Source organism: Passer domesticus, chromosome 5, assembly GCF_036417665.1.
Source record: "Passer domesticus isolate bPasDom1 chromosome 5, bPasDom1.hap1, whole genome shotgun sequence".
Taxonomy (NCBI): Eukaryota; Metazoa; Chordata; class Aves; order Passeriformes; family Passeridae; genus Passer; species Passer domesticus.
Genome location: NC_087478.1, coordinates 24,164,308 through 24,186,968, shown reverse-complemented (window position 1 = coordinate 24,186,968; position 22,661 = coordinate 24,164,308). Strand labels below are relative to the sequence as shown.

General features: G+C 37.6%; 1 protein-coding gene across 1 annotated transcript in view; it reads left to right on the top strand.

The window, feature by feature from the left end:
* The first annotated feature begins 1,436 nt into the window (after window positions 1-1,436).
* The window catches only part of MDFIC (MyoD family inhibitor domain containing), a 49,093-nt gene continuing 27,868 nt past the window's right edge, over window positions 1,437-22,661 (top strand). The window contains exons 1-3 of the mRNA XM_064422342.1: window positions 1,437-2,004; window positions 2,426-2,581; window positions 13,795-13,926. Of these exons, the coding sequence (XP_064278412.1) occupies window positions 1,452-2,004; window positions 2,426-2,581; window positions 13,795-13,926 (841 nt within the window). The 5' untranslated portion in view covers window positions 1,437-1,451. The remainder of the gene's footprint in view (window positions 2,005-2,425; window positions 2,582-13,794; window positions 13,927-22,661) is intronic.

The following is a 22,661-nucleotide window of genomic DNA, read 5'->3' as shown; positions in this document are numbered from 1 at the left end:
CTGTTGTACTGTCTGCTGAAGATCCTTTAAATTCACTTAGCTGCTTTAAACTCTACAACTGAACCTTGCCAGGGTGAGCGGCCCCATGATCTTTTTAAAGAAGATAAACTGAACGTCATGGGAGTTTACCATGTGGGTTTCATAGATAAGGTTAAAAAAACCCACCAAAATACCAACCTGGGGTGGTATCAGCTCTCCATATGCATTTACTATCCAATGAAATATTTTGGAAGCAGGGTGTGGTTGGCTAAATTATTGCTCCTCCCACAGCTCTCTGCTATGTTTCCAGTTTCAGAGGGAAAAACACAAGCTTGTATGTTGAGAGTGAGTCATAACCTTTCTTCTGCTACTGACTCACTTGGGAGTTTGAGGTAAGTAATTCTACCTTATGTTTTGATCACTCTGCCCCCAGGACAGCAAGGAGGGGACTATGGAAAGTTATGCAATGTTTTCATAGATGAAAAGTGTAGATATAGAGACCAATATTATTATTACACAGTTAAATAATAGCTTTGTTTGCCCCAAATGGATTTTTTTCATACAGCTTCTTTCCTACTTAAAACATCTTCTTCCCCCCACATTTTCCATATAAATGTTTAAAGAAAGACTATGCTGCACCAAAAAACACCTTAGGTTACTGAAATACTAAAAAATTATAGTATTTTTCAGAGGAAAGCATGTGCACCTTTCATCACACTTCTCTTCTGCACCAGCAATCACAAAAATATAAAAACTGTAGTGTGCTGCAAAATTACTGATGACTTCTGACATAAGAGTTAGCTCTGAAGGGTGTGGAGTTCACACAGAACTGGCTCCTAGTCAGGTATTTACACTTCGTCCTGGTTGTTTTGCAAGCATGTCAGGGAAAGGCCAAACTTTAAGAAGTTAACTTTTAAAAACTGAGTATATTGCTTAACATGTGTGATATCAAAATAAATATCTATCAGCTATAGTCTCTTATGTTAGGATGCTGATAGTCTATAACTTATGTTCCTACTATTTTTTTCCTCAAAAAATATATCTAAATATCTCACTGTCATGAGACATACCAGTAAAGCTAACATATTTACTAAACCATAATAAAATAATCTGCTTGTAAATTTTAAGGAAAATATATTTTAGACCTGGACACACTTCAATTGAGAAAGGTGACATACTGTGTTTCCATAAGCAAGGCAAAGCATGTAGCTTATGGACACCAGCACATGTGTGAGCAATAATTGCAGTACCCTGTGTTGTGGACAAGAACAGAGCGTAAGACGGATGATCACATCAGACTGTGCCATGGGAAAGAAATGTTATTTCCTATTTGGAGAAAGTCCACGTAACACTACTTGGCAGATGGTAGCAGAGGAAGTAGTTTGCACTTTAGGGTTCTACTTTTGAAAACTGCTTGTTCTATTCTTTGTGTTCTTTGAGTATTTCTGTGTGCCGGCTGTGAAATCCTTTTAATGGATATAGACAGATATACATGCACGTTACCAGTCAGGGGCAGGGGCAGAAAGCTCCTAGGCGCGGCAGGGCCCGGCGGGGTGCAGAGGCCGGGGCCTGGGTGCCCCACGTGCCGCCCCGCGCTCCGAGGCGCAACTGGTGGCGGGCGCTCCGCGGCCAGCGGCCAGCCTGGAGCCAGCGGCCGCGCCACGCTGCGTGCCCCGCACCGCTGCCAGCGCTGCAGCTGCACACTCTGCCCGGCCTGGAAAGCCTCCCTTCACATTCTCCTGGGGCCTTTCTTTCCCCTTTTTGCCTACTTCTGTCCGACGGGTTATGGCCTCCCGGGGGAATTTCCATGGCTGGAGGCCCGGCCGGAGGCAGCGCGGCGCCCCGCGGCCGGCCGGCCCCGCGCAGCCCGGCCCGGCCCGGCCCAGCCCGCGGGCCGGTCGCTGGCGGGCGGCAGGAGCTGCACAAGCGCCGCGCCGAGCCGCAGCCGCCGCCAGCCGGAGCGGGATGTTTCATTGTCCGGAAATGATGGAGAAGGAGTGACTGTGGCGGCGCTGGGACAGCGGTGTGAGTGCCAGGCTGTGCGCGCCACTGCCGGGGGAAGGCCCGCGGGCGCGGGGCGGGCGGCGCGCCGCGAGAGGAGGCGGCGGCCGGGCCGGGCCGGGCGACGGGGCGGGCGCGGCGCGGAGGCTCCCGCGGCGGCCGGGCCGGGCGGCGCAGGGCCGGCGGAGCGGGAGAAATGCGGAGGTAGGCGCGCCGCGCTGCCGGCCGGCCCCGCCGCGGCCGACGGGCCCCCCCGGGCACCCCCGCGGCCGCTCCCGCCCCCCGGCCCCGCGGGTGCTCGCTGCAGGGGGCGGGGGGCGCGCCCGCCGCCGCGCCGGAAAGTTGCCGCCGCTTCCCTACTGTCCCTCTTCGGTCCCTCGCCCCGAGCCGTGAGTTTTCTGCATAAAATACGTTAACGAGTCCTTTCATTTGGTTGTTCCTTCAGGGTCGCGTGTTAGTTTTGTTGGAGAGGGGTGCAGGCTCTCTGTTACTCGGCGAGAGAGCTGGCAGATGTCCCAAGTGAGAGAACCTCTTCCTCCGGGGCCTGGAGGGCCAGAGCAAGCTCCGACGGAAAACAGCTCTTTGATCTCTCTCCCTCGAGGTAAGTTGCTTTAAAGTTTCTCTGTAATTGTTGCGCGTTATATTTGAATGATACATTTACTGATTTGACTGCTGGGTTTTAACCCCTCTTTTTTTGCCCCTCCCCTCTGTAGTGTATCTCTGTAGCACTTTCACTTCACCATTTTACTGCTTTAACACAAAATTCCCATGAAAAAAATGAACAAAAAAATAAAAAGGAGCAATGTGTTGCTCTCAGCCCTGATTTTCAGTACTTGAAAAACTGCCATTCAGAGGCAGATGTTGCTCCTTAAAAATCGCTTTTGTTTTTCTCAGCTTTGTGTTTATGTTTAGGAATTATTTCCTGTAAAGCTGTCCTTCCAGCTCTTGAAGTAAATTACGAAAGTTTGATCCAATAGCGAGAGCCTTGTTCAGGTTGGAAGTCACTTTGCTTTTTTTTTTCTTAATTACTCTGTGATGCTGCAGCTAAAATCAATCTCTGAGAATATAACTTGTTTCATATCAGCTGTTCAAAAGGTTGTTTAAAAGTATGTTCATCTTAAAGACAAATTATTTAAGATATGTCTTATTTGCTTTTGAACAAAATACACTGATAACTCTGATAACCTTCATGTAGGGAAATTTGACAAAGTATATTTTAGGTTATCCTCAAAATTGGGAAGTATGTTTGCCTGTCAAGTCCTGGTCTGTGAAGATGAGACTTTTCTTTGTTTATTTATTTACAGCTATGATTTTTCAGAGTTCTGACAGGAGTTTAAAAAGTCTCTGAAAAACAGACAAATAATCTTGCTCAAGAACTGTGACTTTATTCATGACTGGTTCACAGGAGCAGAGCCTGGTAATACAGTTGTGCAACTGTGGATTAAAAATGCAGTCTTGTTTTTGTAACTAAGAAAATCAATAGCTATGTGCAATCAAAGCTGAATACTTGTTATAGAAACCAGAAAGTATCTGTAGCTAAATAAAAAAATGTTTTGGCGTGGGGGCCCAGCAAGTTGGCTTATACTTATCTTATTGTTGCATGGGTTTTGGTTTTTTTTTGTTCTAGAGAATGACTCATAACTTCTAAACAGTAAAAAATAATAATAAAAAAGATTAAATGCAGAAGATGAAGCATGCAGAACTGAACTGCTAGAATCACATTTTTGTCAGAAACATCAGCACCTGTGATATGTGTTTATTTTCAGGGTATTGTTTTTATTTGTCATGTGGTCAACTGGCCACACCTGTTAAATTCTGCATGTAGGACATACATCAAAGTTACTGCAGTTGTAAGTCAGTGAACTAACTAGCATGGAAGTGGTCTCTTTCTCACAGTACCACTTCAAACTGAGTGTTCACTATGAAGTGAAAGTCCTAGGTATGATTGTAAATACATGCTCTTTTTTTAATGAAAAGTTGGGAAACAAATACTGATCTGTCCCTGACAAGTAATGTGCAGAAAATCTGAATGACACAACTAAACCTCACAGCTTTCTCAGGGATCAGTAAGATACAAACAAGCATTATGATTATAGTTTGTTCACTGGCCACACCTATCAAGGCACATGCTCAATTTTAAAGCTTATGTAGAGTTCACATAAAGACAAAGCAAAGTTCAGCATTCAAATACATTATTTTTATTCTAATGAACTTAAATTTAAGGATAATATGGATTTTTTATGTGGATATTTGTTGCTTTTTTCTAGTCTAAGTTTGTTGGGGAAGTGGGGGTGGAAAGAGGAAAAGGTGAGTTCATAACATTTCCAGTCTATATTCCAGCATTTCTGTTGTCAGCTTTGTGGTGTGTGGTTACAGGGTAAGGTAATTCAGATATTCCAGGGCTGAAAAACTAAGATAGTATGTCTGGGACTTTGAACAGCCCCTATCCCCTATCTATTCTGCCCCCAGGAGACTGACTGACTTCTCTAGAATTTGGTGAGAATTTTAAAAGCTTTGATTGAAATTCATATTATTGATATATAAATTACTTCATGTGTTTACAGTGAGATACCTGAAATCTGGGTTGACCTAGAAATAAAGATTCCTTAATCAGGAAAATATGGCTTATCTTGTATGTATAATAAAGTATTAAGTGCATTCTAATGAGAAGGAATTTCTCATTTGTAACAGCATACTTTAATGTGCTCTGTAAATGTTTAACTGATACAGATATCTTATCCTGGGAACAAACTTTTCCTCTTCTGTAGTTCTGCGAGGTATCATCAAGAAATCCACATATACAAAGTGTTCCTTTTGCTTGCTATCATATCCATTCTGATGCTGAAGATTAGTTATATTTTTCCATTAAAGGAAAAGAAACTTCAGTTGAATTTTGAATATTCAAAAATAGCTATTTCACAACGTAATTAAAGATCAGACAAACTTAATAAAGCTTAGGCAGTATGCAGGGATATTCATCAGTTTGGACATGATGAAAACTGGGTTGAGGCAGTTTGGTCTACAGATGTGGTATGCTCTGGCTTTCACAATTTTAAAGAATTTTTCTGTGTTACTTTAACCACTATGCTTTCTCAACATATCCCCTGTCACTGTTCTTAGTTGTTAGTTCATTTTTGAATAAATGCATAAATATTAGTGACAATCTGGATGCCACCCATCCACAATTAGTGTGTTGTGAGAGAGAGCAAATGAAATCATGGGATCTTCTTTTGTGGTAATGTCAAAATTCAACTTCAGTCTTTAAACCATTATCTATGTCAGTGTGGTCTGCTGCTCTAAGAGACACACTGCAGGATGGAAGGTTTAATCTAATTTCTGCAAACATGTTAATTTCTGCCACATCCTTCCAAAAGTGTAGTTCTGCTTGTGCACCCTTGTTGAAGATCTTTGTGATGTCTTCTTTCTTTGCTGCAGCTCATGGACCTTGGAACCAAATTATGATTGCATCTCCTTGTGTGATGTAGTCAGTGAATAGTGCCATGTCTCTGCTCAGACTACTTCAGTTTGATTGTGATCAGGTAGTTCTCAACCCATAGGTACCAGAATAATGTCCCTGAGGAAGGAATGTGACAATTCATGACCATTAGACTCTCTGCTTTTAGGAAAATATTAGAAGTTATGGTGTGATTATTGCCTGGACTATGGCAGTAAAATCCTCTGCATTTGAATAAACTGTGGAATACAAGAGATAAATTCAGGGCTGTCATCTATAAATTGTTTGGAATGCTTTTATCTTTGCTTTTTGGTAACTAACTGTAACCTAGAATAACAAAGGAATAATACTTAGCTTTCTCAATTAAGAAAGAAAGTAAAAATAACTATAATAATTAACAACTTATTACAAAATTGAGATTGATAATTTCACTATAATAAATCTTTAGATGATGGAAATTCACTAGAACTTTTTATTTTAGTGGGGTGGAGAGGATGGAGAAATACAGTAGAAACACAAAGGATCAGATTCTATAAGGACTGTTCTCTCTGGTGCAAATCATCTCACTGTTGCTGGATGGAGAGGCCGTTCTGATTTGGTATCTCAAGAAACCATATGTAGCAACTAATACTTCCATTCAGAAAATGTACAAAGTACTCCTCTTCAAGAATGTGATTCTAATCTTCATGTTTTCCCTGCTTAACTGTTTTCATGATGAGGAGCAGGAAAGGAATCTGATGGTTAGATGAGATTGGGTGACAGAAGACTTAATGTAGGGAATGTTTGGACATTCTTGAGGCAACAGTGATTGCTATCACAACAATTACTGCACTTTACCAGCAATGCCTCAGTGTTATGAGTAATATATATTTTTCTAACAGTTAACCAGTGTACTTGGATTGCTCAAACTTACCAAATATTTCCTCTATAATTTTATTTCCTCTTGCTATCTGACAAGAGTTGAGAGAATCTGTATTAATTTATTTCATTGCTGTGGGCCAGTACTGAGGCATTTATTTAATATTACTGACTGAAATATCTAAAACTTTGGTAAATAGATGTCTGACTCTAGTTTGTCATGAAAGCATACGCCTGCTTTCAGTTTCATGTGCATACGGTTACAGTCAAGTGATTCATGCCCTCATGGGTGTGATGCACTTGTATTTCATAGAGTTGACTGTAAAGATCTTGTATCAAGTTTAAAATATTTTTGTTCCATCTTACATCACAGGTTTATTTTATATCACAGTAATTCTTCTTAAGTCCAGCTTTGGGCTCTCAGAAGTTAGATTTCTCTTTGCTTTAAACACTTTTTTTTTTTTTTGTAATTAACACTCAGCAATGAGTGTGTTATCCTACTTTTTTTATTTGGATCAGCCATGCAGTTTTGAAATAAATCTGTTCACCTCTACTTTGATTTGCATTGCGGAGTGATCCTAGGGAGTGACCTGGATGGCATTCCTTTAGCTCAAAATAATGTGAAAGCTGTAGGAATGTGCCTAATACACTCCCGACCACTAGTAAGCCTTGAATCTTTAAGATTATATCTGAGAACTAGTTCAAAGTAAAAAGCCCCTGGAACATGTATTACATGGAATATTCTTAAAGTTAACTCTTTCACTGTACAGGCCCAGTTCTATTAGTCATGCTAATACAGCCATAGCTGCCAAGTATTGCTTAGCACTTCCATGAAAGTGGTTTTGTATACATGTGAAACTTCTTTGGATGAATGACATACGTGCATAGCTGACTGTATAATTAGTATGATTATTTGTGAAAAGGCTTCATTTATGTATTTGACCTTTTTAACACTTAAAATAATGCAGAATACCTATTTGCACATTGCTGTTCATTTTTGATTTATCCTGACTCAAATTTGTTCAGGGCTGTCAAACTTCTAGTGCCATAGCATGCACCTGGAAAATTCTTTGTAAGAGTTTTCCAAAAAATTGCTCAGCTACATTGCTCTAATTTTGAAAAACTGTTTTTTTCTGTGGCACTTCTGAAGCCACCTTACTGAAGCCATTTAAAGTGGCAACAAGACATTTAAGTGAAAGCCACTGAAATTAAATGAATGCAAATAAGTTGGATTTTTTTGTTTTGTTTTAAAACAATCAAACATTTAATTGGAGATTTCCAACTCCATAATTTGTAGATTATCAATATTAGATGTCCTTAATGAAATGGGATTGTTTCAGGTAAATGCTGGAATAGGCATTCTGTTATAGAAACTGTTGAATTTATTTGTTGTATAAAATGCCTAAAAGTTTTAGGCATTTCATAAAGTAGGTGGCAGGCATTACTGTTAGTGATTATACAATGATGTGAAATGTGATTTTATCAGGGTTTCTTTGTGTTGTTGTTGTGAACAGTGGAATTTTCAGTAGGAAGTAGCATCCTTAGTGGTTCCTTGCCAGCAAGGTTATTAATGAACAAAGGAAGTGTTAGAAATACAGTGTTTGCCACATGCTCTTCAATCCCTCCCAACAATTGTAGGCTTGAGACAGAGAACTGATTGTTACATTTCCTTTTGGGAACATTCTTTGACTTTTTTTATTCCTCATAGATCTACTTATATGTTTGTGTTTTGTGGCAATTGATTTTCTTTTGTAATTGCTCTTTCCTTTGAAGGACAAAATTTCATTTGTGATAATTTGAACTTGGCACATTTATTTTTAAATCTGCATCTGCTTGTTGGAAGAAAAACTCAGGCCTTCTGATGGTTCATCCCAAGAACTAGGTCAGCTTTAGGTGCCTAAGTAACTTTGCCCTGTGCTTCCAAATCTTTCCTGTGCCCCTGTGCAATAAAACTGTTGGACTGTTTGTGATTGCATTTTTGGACATCAGTGATCACTGTGCCAGTCCATTTTGCTTATTTCTCTCTCCTTGATGAGAATGATGCACTCAAATTTCCATAAACTTTTCCCATCAGTTGTGTTTTCTTTATATGCTATTTGGAGCAGTCCACCACGTTGCTGGTGAACAGAAAATTAATTTGTCATGGCAGCAAAGGCTTCAGTTGTTGCAGCAGAATTCACTGAATTAATTTTATATACAAGCTCCTAAATTTTATAGACAAACTCCAAACCTGTTTCTCAAGTCCAGTCTGTCATTTTGCTAGTCATGCACTCTAATGATTGACATTCTTGGAAGCGATGGCTGAGTCAGGTTATGTGTCATCTTATGAACAGAAATCAGCTGCCAATTAAACTCTGAGGACGTGCAATCCACTTAATGGGGTCATATGTTTCCATTTTTATTTTGTGTATGTTACATACTTCATGATATATGATAGCACATGCATGAACACACAGAGACCCATTTCTGAACAAGAATATGTGGTGACGCTCTTGGGGCCAGCTGGTGTGTGAATGTGCACATAGATAAACCCTTGGAGAAGAAAAGTTGGTTATTTGTCAAAGACTTGAGCTCTTTGAGGAGTGTCTTCCAAGTACACATCCATTACCTATCTTTTTTGTATTTTCTATCAGTTTTGTGTATTAATTTAATCTTCACTTAATGTGCTTCACATTGTAGAGAAAGATACACAAATGTAGCTCTGAAAAGAGAGATTATTCACTGGGATGGTCTAAGAATTTTTCAGTAATTAGTTTCACATATGTTCCAACAACTTCTCAAAGGCATAGGATGCAGAATTGGAAGGAATCTAGGGAGATTGCCCTGTATACCTGTTTTGCCTAATATACATGGGTATTTCTTGACAGGTCTGACTCTTTGTTAAGTTTACTTTTTGATGGGGCTGTTGTAATAGTAGCCTTGTTGCTAATCCAGACTGCTGACATTATTCAGTTGGTGGAGTCTTGCAGAATGTATTTGTCATGTTGCAAAGAAGTGTGTGTAACCAGAGGCATATTCTCCAAACTAGAACAAAAGTTAACAATCAATATTACAATAGTCTCAAAGGTGAAAATTGAATTTTATTCTATGGAATATGTGTATTGCTGTGTAATTTAAAAATAAATATAACAAAATTATAGTAAAATGAATGTATGTACTATAGAAATTATTTATATGTACTTAAACGATTCCATAGAAAAAAATCAGTAATTCACTTGATTCACTTATTTAATGAAGCAGTAATTTTGAGATGTGATTAAAATTTTAATTTTTTTTCGCTAAGTGGCTCGCCAGTTGTCCGTATCATAGATATGATTTGGCTTTCAGCCATCTCAATTCTATACTTCACAGGCATGTCATATCTCTTACTATTTAAATCTTGCATTAGTCCCTGGACAAGGAGAGTTTCTGCCTGTGCTTACCTTCGGGATAAATCACACACTGTTCTGTGTGGGTGTCACTCCCTGGGGCTTTTGACTAGAAGCTTTTCAGCCCTGGCACTGCTGTTAGTTTAGGAGAAGTACAGAGCCACACAAGTTGCTGGTTTGGAGCTGAACTGTGGTAGGTAAGAAGTCTGTGTTGCTTTTGTGACATGACCTAGAGTAACTTACTGTGGTTTTGAAGAGAGATTGGATTTATACTTTAGCTCTGCCAGACTCAGAACATAATGAGTCTTTTCTTTCCATTATTTGAACTGTTAAGAAGAGCATCTCTTTTTTTTCTTGGCTGTCAGTATTGGAGGTTAGCCACATGAGAGTGGAAGGGTGTGCTAAAGGAAGCAAAAGCTAAAATACTAAGGAAGTCTTACAGAAAGAATTCTTAAGGGTAAGCTTGATTGAAACAGAAAGGTGTTACAAATTTACTTGAAGATGCAGTGGAAAAAAAGTCATACTTTTCTATGGCCAGATCCAGTCATTAGTATTTCTGTCAGAGTAAGGTATTTGTGTTGATTCTTCATAAACTACTGTTGTGAAAATTCTTAGGTACCTAACATAAAAGTAATGGCATCAACAAAAGACAGGAATGGTCTTGAGGCTGTCTTCATGTGTGATTGGTTGTAACTGGTATGTTCTAGTGGAATCTACTAAGAAAAGAAAATATGATCCCATTATCAACTGTTTGTTATAAGGGAATAATCAATAAATTCCTTTGTACAAAGACTGAGACAAGGTACATATTCAAGAAAAAGCAACTGAATCAAGACACCAGTGTGTGTCTGTTTTCAGTAGTCTGATGCACCAGAAGCAATTAATGAAAAAATGCTCAAATATATAAAAGAGATCATAAGGTCTACTGTATCTAAAGCCCCATTGAACTAAGTCTGGGTGTGCTGGGGTTAATTTTCTTCATAGCAACCCCTGTGGTGCTGTGTTTGGGATCAGTGACTCAAGCAAGGTTGGTAGCACACCAGCGGGTTGGCTATTGCTGAGCAACACTTGCACAGCATCCGTCAAAGTTTTCTCTTTTCCCACTTGACTCTCCAGTGACTAGATTGAGGGTAGGCATAGGACTGGGAGGGGACACGGTACCCATTAGCCATTCCATGCCACAGAATGTCATGCTCAGCAATAAAAACAGGAGGAGGTTTTAGGGGAGGTAGTCATTGCTTAGAGACTAGCTTGGGCATTGGTCTACTTGTGGGAGATGGTAAGTGATTGACTTTGCATCTCATGTTTTACTTTTCTTCATCGTTTCTTCAGTTATTAAACTACATCTTGACACACAGGTTTTTTCCCTTGCGTCTTTCTGTTCTCTCCCCTTGACCTGCTGGGGGCTGGGGAAGGGAGGAGAGGCTGCATGGTCATTAGCTGCTGCCCAGGGTGAGCTCACCACACCATGGAGCAACACCTTTCAGGATGAGCTGCTCCAGTGGGTAGTTCTGGAGTGCAAAGTAAGATACCAAACACATTTTTAATGGTGTAGGTTTCTGTTACTCACATTTATGCATTCTGCATGTGAATTCAATAGATCAAAGAAGAGATAATTAATGTTAATTGTTTTGAACTTCCTATCAAAAATGTTTGGTGTTCAGTTGCAACAGTGCTTCTGTTAAAACTTCTTAATAGTGCTTCTTTTTTCTTGTTAACTTCTGCTATTGCTTACATGGTCTTGACTGGCCATTTACTATACCCAGCTAGAATAGTAAAAGTGTACGTGAAAAATACACATACAGCCTAGACAATGAGAAGAAAAAAAGAGAAAAATATACTGAACTGAAAACAAGCAGAGGGATGAAAAATAAATCCATATCAATAATGATGACTGATTGGATTCTGCACTCCTTCAGATTTCTTAGATAAAAATGTAATCTAGAGCACTAAGGGCCCCATAATATTAACATTATTGTTTCCTTATAGCCATTCATTGTTTACTACATGAAATAATAGGGTTCTGCAAAGTCATATCCTATATGAGAGTATTGTATACAGCTCCTCTCCGGGTCTGAACTAGCACTGCTGGGTACATATTGTAATTTTGGTGTCATCACTGTAGTAAAGTAATTTAAGAGCAAAATCTCCTAAAACAGCTCATTTAATCTTAGTATTTGTGGAAAGCAGAGTGCTTGTACACTAGCTCTGTCAGGACACTACTTATTTTTATTCAGTCTATTCCAGAACACTTCTCAAACACTTTTGATAAACATTTGCACCTAATGCTTTAGTGCACAGGCTAAATCGTCATACTTCAATGCAGTCACTTTGTATTTGATAGATACTGGACAGAAACAATTTCTATCTGATGTCTGTCAAAGGGGTTGAAACACTCTGTGTTTTGGTTTATTGCTTTTTTTAATTTGGTGGGAGTTTTTTATTTGTTTTTTTTTTTTGTTTTGTTTTGTTTTATTTTTTGTTGTTGTGGGCTTTGTGGTGGTTTTTTTTTTTGTTTGGTTTTTTGTTTTTTAATGTTAATAGGATGATTGTATAGGTAATACTAAGTCATCAGGGCAAGGGGCAAAAATCATTAAAGTCAGTATCTTCCCATTCATTTCAATAACTACACCAATCCCAGTGAAACAGTTCCTCTCAGGGTGGGCTTGAGGAAAGTTGGTGGGAGGGAGGACTGGGAGCAAAGTACCATGGAGGTAGCTAAGTCAGACATTTCAGAGGTAGAAATTGATAGAAGGGGAGCAGCAGTGCTTGAAGGCATATGCTACTATACACACAAGATGGCATATTTTATTTTGAGTGATGTCCAGTGCCTCAGTTTGATAGGATGGATAACAAAGGCAGAAAGTTAGGATTTAAAATCAAAGTGCTGTGGGTTACATGAAGAAACTAACCTTTACTATGCCACAGTAGCAAAAAGTGATTTTTTTCCTGTGTCTTGGGACTGGAATAATTGCTTTATTAGAGGATACAGTATATAAAACTGTAATAAGGGATTTATAAATGTATTTGTTTGAAACAAATAAATAAAGTTAATAGACTTTTCAGCAGTTGCTCATCTAGGTTCACTGTAAATATTAAATGTTATAGATATTCTCAAAAAAAAAATACATGAGACTGACAATATTTAGTGTTTTACAGATCCCTTGAGTAATTAATATAAACTGATTATCTGTTGCTGTGAATAATGAACAAAGTAAATCAAGATTTAAAGATGTTTCCTTGAATGCCAGTAGGAAAAAATGTGTAACAATCAAGAACAGAAAGATTTGTGTGTGCAGATTTGATTATTGAAACATTAATAACAGTGAAGATGAAAACTGTCACTTGCCTTGGTTTGAGGAAGTTCTGGTCTCCTTGTGATAACTGGCAACATCATCAAAACAACATCTGTTACATTGTGAAATAAAATGGAGAATCCCTCAAATAACCTTACTATGAAATTTTTCCTGCATCTTATGTATACTTGGACAGAAGAAATACTTTTTCTTTTCATTATTGGCTAAATGTTAACTTTTAATCAGCAATGGCCTTTTGAAACTATTTTTTTAAAGAAAAAATAGGTAATTGTGTTATAATAATTTTTCTGAATTTTTGTACTAGTCACTTTTGAACTTTCAATTGTATTTTTCTTTGATTATGTGCTTAATTATAAAAAATAGAGAGGAAAATTTTGTAAAATTACTATAGCTTTTATGTGCTAGAGCCACATATATGTAGGTAAAAAGTAATGGTTTTTGTGTGACAAAACTATTAAAATTTTTATATGAAAGCTTTGTGTAAGGTAACTAAATAAGAAAATACCCCACCCACCCCCACCAAAATTTAATTTTTTACAGAAGCTGCGGAGTTGCTGAGTATTATTTTGCATAATTGACTAAAAGTCAATTTGCATAATATGACTAAAAGTCTTTCTAAACAAGACATTATAGTGATCTAGGCCAGAAAGCAAATGGAAAATCAACTTTATTGGAAGCTAATTCTAAGGGAAAAAAAAGGTGATGCTAAGAAAAGTTATAATTTATGCCACCTTACTTTTAATTTTCAAAATTAGTTTTGCTAACATAGAGAAAAAATACTGTAGAAATTAATATTTTGAAATTTCTTTTGACTTAGGAAAAACTGACCAAGAGACTGCTGTGGCAGGAGATAAAGACATAAACCAACCTTCCAGTAATCAAAGTATACAAGCAGAGATACAAGAGCAGTCCATCTGGGGAAATTGCACTGATGGTGACCTCATCAGAAGTAAGTATTTCCAGAACAAATTGCTGCCGTTGAGGCTTGCTTTCACAGTGTAATGGGATACTGCCTGTTGACTCTGTTAAATGTGTGTCAAATGCAATTGTGTTGCAACTGTAATGCACATCTACTGAATTTATTTCCCAGATTGACTCCTGTCAGCATGCATAAGCAACAAGTATAAAGAAAGGTGGGATTCGAGTGGTGCAGTATGGTACAGACCTCGGTAGCATCTAAGCTTTTTAAGCCTTAGTGTTACATTCTTCTCTGATCATTAATAGTACAATAGTTAGTACTGCATTTATGCAGCTGTGCTAGGTGTCATCACCCTCAGTTTCCCAGGTAATGCATATATATAAGCAACAGAGTAAACTATGCTGAGAGCAGTTGCTTCCAGATGCACTGAGTACTGGTCAGGTGTAAGTTTTTTAAGGGTTTTGAGTCTTGAAGTAGTAGACCCATGCTATGGAGCTGTGGAGTTTTTAAATTAGTTTTTACAGGTCCACATTCCTAGTGTATGTCCTGTGTGCTTTAAAACATAAAAAAGGTATGCAAGATCATTCCTATTTTCCTATCTTGGATTCAAGATCATATGCTATCCATTGTACCCTCTTAAGGCAAAGATATTTCTGTCAACTGCCAGAGGTAATACTCTGTAATGCTCTAAAATTCTGTGAATGCTTGAATGTTAGTTGCTTAAGGGAGGGGCAGCATGAAGAACTATTCTCTAATTATTGGGTGTATTCACAAAGAAAATGAACTAAGTGCAGAGTGGTGCTCTGGCTCTCTTGAGGTTGTCTGATCACATATTTCAGCATTAGTCTCTCTTTACAATGCACACTGTACTGTTACAGTGGGGTAAATTCATATTTCTGAATCTGCTGTTGTCAAAACTGGTGATTTTTTGCTGCAGTTATTTGTTTCTTTTTAGGTTGTTTTTTCATTTGTTTTGTTATTTTGCTTAGTTGTTTTTTAGTCTTATCTATACATTTATCTTCTCTAGAACTTTGTGTTAGCATTTGAAATTATTTTCAAACCTTAGTCAATCTTTTTTTTTTTCCTAAATTATTAATCCCGGTAAATACTTACACTTCTGATGTGTTGAATAGTTATCTTTATCCTTTACAGGAGACTTGAATTTAACATGTCAGATATTTATCTGACAATTTAAAATAATACTTAAAGGGCTACAAGCAGGGAGAATTGTCCTGCACAGCTTGAGAATTTACTTTGTCCCAAAAGATTATTGCTTTAAACCTAACTGTCCTTGGACAAGCAATTGTTTTGTGCTTATGTTGATGATATGGAAAGGTGTGTGTGGCATCTTCTGCTTTTGGAGGAGCCTCTTTCTCATTCCCTCTTCCTAGAAGTTTCCTTATTCCCAAATGTGTGAGAAAGCAGATTTATTTCATAGCAGTTAGCAGCATGCCTAAACTATGGAGGAAAGGACCAAGGACTGTAGGGTGATTCTGTGCATCCTCTAGTCTGTTCACCACCAAGACATACTGCAGTGGCTGCACCAGGGAGTTTTGATGATACATTTTTTTCAACATATAGTAGAATTTGTGGCAGATAGTGGGAACCCCTGATAAAGTGACTTGATGATTATATGTTGTTATATCTCTGTGATGAAAGGGTTAGTTGCTGCTGAATTAAAAAAAAAAAAAAAAAGAAACAGGGAAAGGGGGGAAGATAAGACCAAATGTACAGGTAAAAAGTACTGTTCCTGTGTGTATGACTGTCCTCATCCTGGAGTCATGAGTAGTTTTACTCTGACTTTGAGTTAGAGTAGCACTCTGACTTTGTGGAAAGCAAGTTTAGCTGAAAGCTGTAAGTTTCTAAAACAGTCTTAATAAGACTGTAGTAGAGGCTTTATTATGAGTCTTATTTGATTAGATGCTATGATGCAAACCTCTCTCTTTGCTTCACATAACCTTTAGTTTAAAGTCTTCTAGATGGAAGAAACAAAAATGATGAAATCAAAGCAGTTTCTTTTTTCTTTTTTTTTTGTGTTTTTTTTTTTTTTTTGTTTGTTTGTTTTTTGGGTTTTTTTTGGGTGAGAAGCTTATGACTAGGGAAGTTTGTTCTCCTTTTAAAAACTGAGGAACTGTGCTTGACTCATTTACACATTTTGAAATTTGCAGAAGTTTAGAAGTTTACAACTCAATATACCTAGTAGCCAAGTTTGAAAACTAGAACAAGTGCAGCAAACATAAGCTTTCTTATCACAAACACTACTTGGGTATTTAATATAAGAAATCAGTATTGTAGCTCAAAATGGTCTTGATTCAACCAGATCTATTACCCCACCAAACTAAAGTTCACAGACTGTTGCATATTGAAAGAACTTTGAGGTCAGAAATAAACAGTGTTTTGATTATTACAGTATATTTTAAAACTCTTTCTAAAAATTGTTTTAGACAGTGCATACTTCACAACTGTTCCACACTATCCTAATGATTCAGTTTCTTTTTTTCCCATACAGATTGTTTTCCATCCCCACAGTTGATACATACTCCATTTGTCTTAGCATTAGCTTTTACTTTATAAATGTTTCCAGCATTTAATTTCCAAGGTTTTTCTTGTTTGCAGCTGTTTTATCCTGCTGTTATATGGAATTAGATTAATCAGGCAGATTTACTGGCACACTAACAACGAAGTCCAGTGTTCGAGCCCCTGTAATGACTTCATTATGTATGATTTCTCATTTGCACTTGTGAACTCAGTTTACCAGGCAACATCAATAAACTAAAACACTGCCCCCGTTTTCCACAGTAAGATGTTTTATGTTCACCTTGCTTTGCCCTTTCAGTCTTTTTTCAAGCTCCCTTTTTTGACCTCCAGAGATTTCCTCCAGATTAGCCTTTTCCCTACCTCCTTTGGAGCATCCTTTCTCCCCATTAACGAAAATGTTCATAATGTCCTGGGTAAACAGTTAATCTTACAGGAAGCCTCAACCAGGGAATTTATTGGTTTTGAAGAGAGTTTGAGAATCAAAAGATTACTGTATACTGACATATAAACAATGAAGGGCTGTATAAGAAGGAAGCAGTTGTGTTACCTTTCTGTAGTAATTGTTAATACACTTGCATAACTGTTACTGGAAGACTGTGCAGTTGGAGAGGGGTCAGGGGAGAACCACAAATATCTCAGGAATGACTGGAGTAGTTGAAAATGTGCCATGTTGTGGAAAACCTCCTGGAATTCAATCTGTTTGGTGTTAACAAAGGAAATAAAGAGGGGCTTTGCCTAGTCCCTAAGAAGCATGCCACAACAAACAGAAATTTTTTAAAACAGTTCTTCAACTATAGCAAGACAAAGGGAGAACTAAATATAAAGTCAGAAAGTTCAGTTAGACTAGGAATAAGGTGTACTTTTTTAACAGAGTATTTGAGAAAAGGAAAAACTGCTGAATCCTTGGTGGATTTATGTGTGTTAAATTTGGTTTAGTCATCATAAGTTGTCAACTGTTATCCATATCCTTCAATTTTAGAACCTGAGTAAAGGAGAGTCTTTCCATAGTGGTTCCCCCCAGCTGGGAAGACACATATTTTTCAGTACAGTTATTCTTCTAAAAAATGTTGATACCTGTTCCCTTCTCTTCACAGACACATACGTATTTTTATATTATTTCTGAATGTAGGGGTTCTGCTTTTCAAAAGAGCTTTAGAACAACTTCATCTGCTATCGTTTTTTGGCAGTACATTTTAAATATCTGCAAACACCTTCTGCTTATTTTCATTGCATGGTCTGGTGGCCCATAATGGTGTGGTTCTGCTTCTGTTATCACTCACTGTTGGCACGTGAGGAGGAGTGCATGTTAAACATGCAGCAGGGTCACCTGTGCCTATAGGAATGAAGCCATAGCTGTTTTTGCTGCTCTGTGTTACCACAATGCTCTTCTTTGTTCTCTGGAAGAGGTATGGGATTTTTTTTCCCTCTTAGAGAAAAAAAGGCTATAAAGATGGATTTTAGAATATTTAGGCAGGATTTTTGCAGAGGGCACTAGGTTATCTTCAGTGTGTGTTGCTATGCAGGGAAGGGAATGTTTAGGAGGGAGTAAAATGCCAGTCTTGAACACTATTTGCTTGTGAGGATTTAATCTCCTTTCCAGTTCTCAAGCAGAAGCTTAGCTATGTGATATTTAAGAAAACAAAAAACATCTACCATAGATTCAAATTGTCATGAATAATTGATTAATAATAATCCAATTCTGAAGATTAAATACCTAAAATATGCCCATGTTTTACAGGTAGAAAGGTCATTGCTATCCATCATTTTCTAGCTTCAATTGTCTATTTCTCCTCCATGGAATACCCTCCTGATAAGAGTGGCTCTTCAGAGAAAGGGATGCTTCTTTCAGCTCTGTGGGGATCAATTTTACATGGTCTTGTGGGCACTATTTTATTTGCTATATTCTTCTGGAGTTAAAACCTAAATACCTAAATATTTTTATCTTTTTGTTTTCTGTATTTTATGTTGACATTTTCACTTTACATGATTATTTATTTAATTTTAAGGTTTGGAAATTCCTTTCTTTGTCTGGCTAAGTGAGTGATTTCTGTAGTTTGTTATGCTGTTTATGTTTGTTTTTTGTTGTTTTTTTTTCCAACAAGAAGTAGCTAATCTGCTGTTAGAATCTGTTTTGTTTGATATTAATCTAGATATCTTTTCTTGGCTGTTCTATGATGCACAATCACCTTACAATTCCTGTGATTTCAGATGATCCTGTTTATTCTGTCTATAAAATAGTGCAAAGTGCTTGAGTTAACTTGAATTGTTCTTTTCAAAGCTAGAAAGTATGACAAATACAGTCTTCTTGCAGCATACAGTGTGTGACTACAGAAATTGTGCAGAATAGATTAATGGAAATTATTCAAAATATATTACTGGGTTTGAAAGGTGTATTCTATTAGTTAAAGAAGTGATTTATGTACAATGTTCCAAATAGACCCAGGTATAAAAATCTGTTAACCTATGAATGAACAAAACTTAATCAGTTCAATATTTATACAGCAGCACAGTATTTGATATTTAGAACCTTCTTGAAAAAAGATTAATCTTTGACAAATCTGGCTAGTAGATGTAAAAAGGTCTTTCCTGAGAACTCCTCTCCTAGAGATTTTCTAATCCTCTCCCCATCACAGGACTGTGTTGTTTCTGTTTCTCCCCTGACCTGGCAGTTCTTTTACTACAGCGGCTCCAAAAGTCTTCGAAAGACTTCTCAGGCCTGTTGAGGGGCCTGGTGAGTGGCACAATCAAAGCCTTTCCCTTTGATCTTCACTTTACCTTCTCCTGGGTGGAGAGGGATTTTCACAGGTAGCTGTACCATTGTAGTCACAGTCTTTGGAGTCTGACTGGGTCTTTGGTGTTAGTCTGGAAAAAAGAAGGTTCAGGGAAGACCTTATCCCTCTTTACACCTGCCTGAAAGGAGGTTGTGCCAGGTGGGAGTTGGTCTCTTCTCCCAGGACAAGTGAACACAGTCTCAAACTGCACCAGGGGAGTTTAGGTTGGTCATCAGGAAGAATTTCTTCACAGAAAGGAAGATCAGGTGTGGGAATGGACTGCCCAGGGAGGTAGAGAAGTTAAGCGTCCCTGGAGATATTTAAGGAAAGCCTGGACATGGCACTTAGTGCGATGATCTAGTTGACATGGTGGTGTTCTGTCATAAGTTGGACTCAATGATCTCAGAAGTCTTTTCTAACCTAATTGATCCTGTGTGTTTCTGTGTGTACAGAAGTCACTGTGAAATGACCCGAGTGTTGCTGTACACTGAGCTGCTGCCAGGTGTATGGGTTTTCTGCGTATTCTCTTCCCTTCAACTCTGCATTGCAGCTAATGATGGACTGAGATAGATGAGGAATTTGTATACTCGGTTGTCACTCCAGGTCAAGAAATAAACTTCTTGCTGTTGTTGATCCATTTACAGAACAGTAGTCAAACTTCAGTGGGAAGTTTAAACTGTTCCAGATGGCTGTAAGATAGGTGTGTGTATTCTGCATATCACTAATAGCCAGAATTACTTGGAGCCTTTTAGTTTCTGTTTTATTTTACTTGTGACTCTCAAAATGTTATCTGAATTTATGGTCTGAGGCTGAGGAAGTTTGCATGGCAGTAATCATCAGTACCAGACAAAGGTGAAATTCTTCAAGTAACATGAAGATTACTGTGCTTGCTGTGTTTGGGCCTGAAGTAAATTGTATCTTAATTTCATATTTTCCTGTGTTGTATTGGTACTGTCTCAGAATTAATCATGCTGTTATGCCTATATGGGAAAGAATAGTTGCGTTCTTTTTCTAATTATTTCCTCTTATAGGGAAAAAAGTAGAATATGCTTGTAGTAGTTCCTTAAAGAGAAGGAATAATAAAATTCTCGACTGCATTCTACGTGAAATATTATACTACCAAGCCAATGAGTTAGTGTGGTTTTACTCTTCTGTTTTCAGTACTAACAGTATTTAGTTAGCCATATTTAGCGAAGAAAACCCTAAATTACAAAGTGTAAGAAAGTATCAGCATCTGAGACATACTTTGAGGAACCTGTCTGCTGGCAAAAATGTCATGAATTTTAAACCATGGCAAAAGTTCTTTTTTTCTCATTTTACATTTAATTTTGTATTTGCTCTCATTGGTGTGAAAAGCATAGTGTAGGTTTATACAGCTTAAAGGCAGTATTGTATATTGTGTTTACATCAAAATAATTAAATAAACTCTTCAAATTTAAGAGTAAAAAGAGTTTTAAATATTTTTAAATTTTTTATTTACTGATAAAAAAAGTTAAAGAGGGAGAGAGGGACTCATGGACACAGGATAAGCCATAGCTAAGTAATCACAGTTAAACATTTCCTTTATGTAGCTACGTTTCCTTTATGTAGCTACATAGAGGAAAGAGAGGTCTGAATACTGCTTACTTCTTATGCATTCTGATAATATGACACCTATAGTGCAAAAGAACCCACAAGTACCTTTTCTTGAAGGTATTTATAAAAGACAAGGAGAAACAGGAGCCTATGACCTATTGGTGTCTTGTTGTGGTGTGGTTTTGTTTTCCCTTAAAAAATTCTTCATAATCCAAACCCAAGGAGCCTTTTGGAAAACATTAAAATGTCAAACAGCTGTGGTCACTCATGCTATTTGTAATACTAATTTTTTAAAATCATTTTACTGGCAAAGTAGGCTTCCAGATATGTTGAGGCTTGATTTAAGAGAATGATTGATTATTTGCTACGTGAGCCTTAACTATTTTGAGTGAACTGTAGTGTCCTGGTGTGTGAGAAACATTTTTGTGTGGAGACTGCTCTTGAAGTTTGTGATTATAAAATGCAAACTCATACATCCTACCAGAAGAACTTTTCAAATTCTGAGTTTGTCTGGACCCATGATTTTTAGAGGCTTGAATTTTACTTGTAAACTTTCTTCCCTCAATTCTATGCAGTATCTCAATTACCATGTTTTCTCTTTGAACTATAAATATTATGACACTTGTTTGGAGAAAATTTAGCAATGCTAATGTTAATTTAAGCAGAATTTCAGCTAAGAGACTATTTCCTGTTGAAAGGGTTCCTTACGTTTAAGTGAGTTTTATTGATTTATAACTCAAGGTTGTATAATGTTTGTATAAAATGTTAAGGAGTTTGCTTTTGAGACAAGTCAAGTAGAGCAAGGAGTTAGGCAAACCTATTAAAAAATGGCCTATGAGTCAGATTTGACCTTCAGGGCAAGTTTTTGCTACTGAGAGACAGCATAAACTATTGCCTGATCTTCGGCAGATCAGGGGCAAGCCTGTCTTCAGGTATGGGTAACTCGGTAGTACGTCTTCAAAAATAAAACCTCTTCGCCAGTTAGAAGGCATCTACCTTTTCAAGTCTCCTTTCTTCAGTAGGACAGGTGCATATTTTGACTGTATTCCATAAGTTGCAAGTTGAAATAAAATTCGCATTTTGACAGAAAAGCAATGAAAGATTATTGTGCTGACCCGAACTGGCTGTAAGAGCAGTGTTAAACCAAGATAAAACATGCTTTAGGTCCGTACAATTCAGGAATACAGGAGAGCAGTGTACAATACTTTTTCTGTTTGAATTTCAAAATGAAAGAAAATAAGTTTTGGTGGGAAGATATGGGATTAACCCACCTGGAAAAACTTGTCTGAGGGATCAACCTCAGTTTTTCACAGAGGTGATGAAATCTATTTGAAAAATGTTTGGATACAAAGCTAACCTTGGTTAGTGTACGTGTAGTTTCTTATAGGTGAATTTATCAAATTACATAATCTCATTTAGTATTTTGTAGCTCACTTTGTAACTATGACTTCATGAAGTATTTCCCTACTTCACATTCTTTTTACTATGTGATGACTTTTTAGTGATAAATCACTGTCATATCTATAATGTAAAGTCAGTATTGGTAAATATTTTTGTCCAGCCATGGATAGATCATTCAGAGGGACTGTATGCTAATCATGCTGTGAAGTAACTGACAGCATACATGAAGGCAGCTGAAGCAGCTGTAAGGTCTCTGTGCTTTGTGAGTCTTCTGTCCTTCTGCATAGCCCTTCTGTAAGCTGTTCTGTGCTGGATCAAATCCTGGAAACTTGCAACTAGTGTGAGTTTTGTGTTTACAACAAATAAGACAGTGTTTAACTTTGGAAATATGGAAGGGAAAAAAACAACTCAGAACATTTTTTAAAAGAGGAATTCTAGTAAAAGGTGTCTGTTTTTTATCCACTCCTCTTCTTGTTCCAC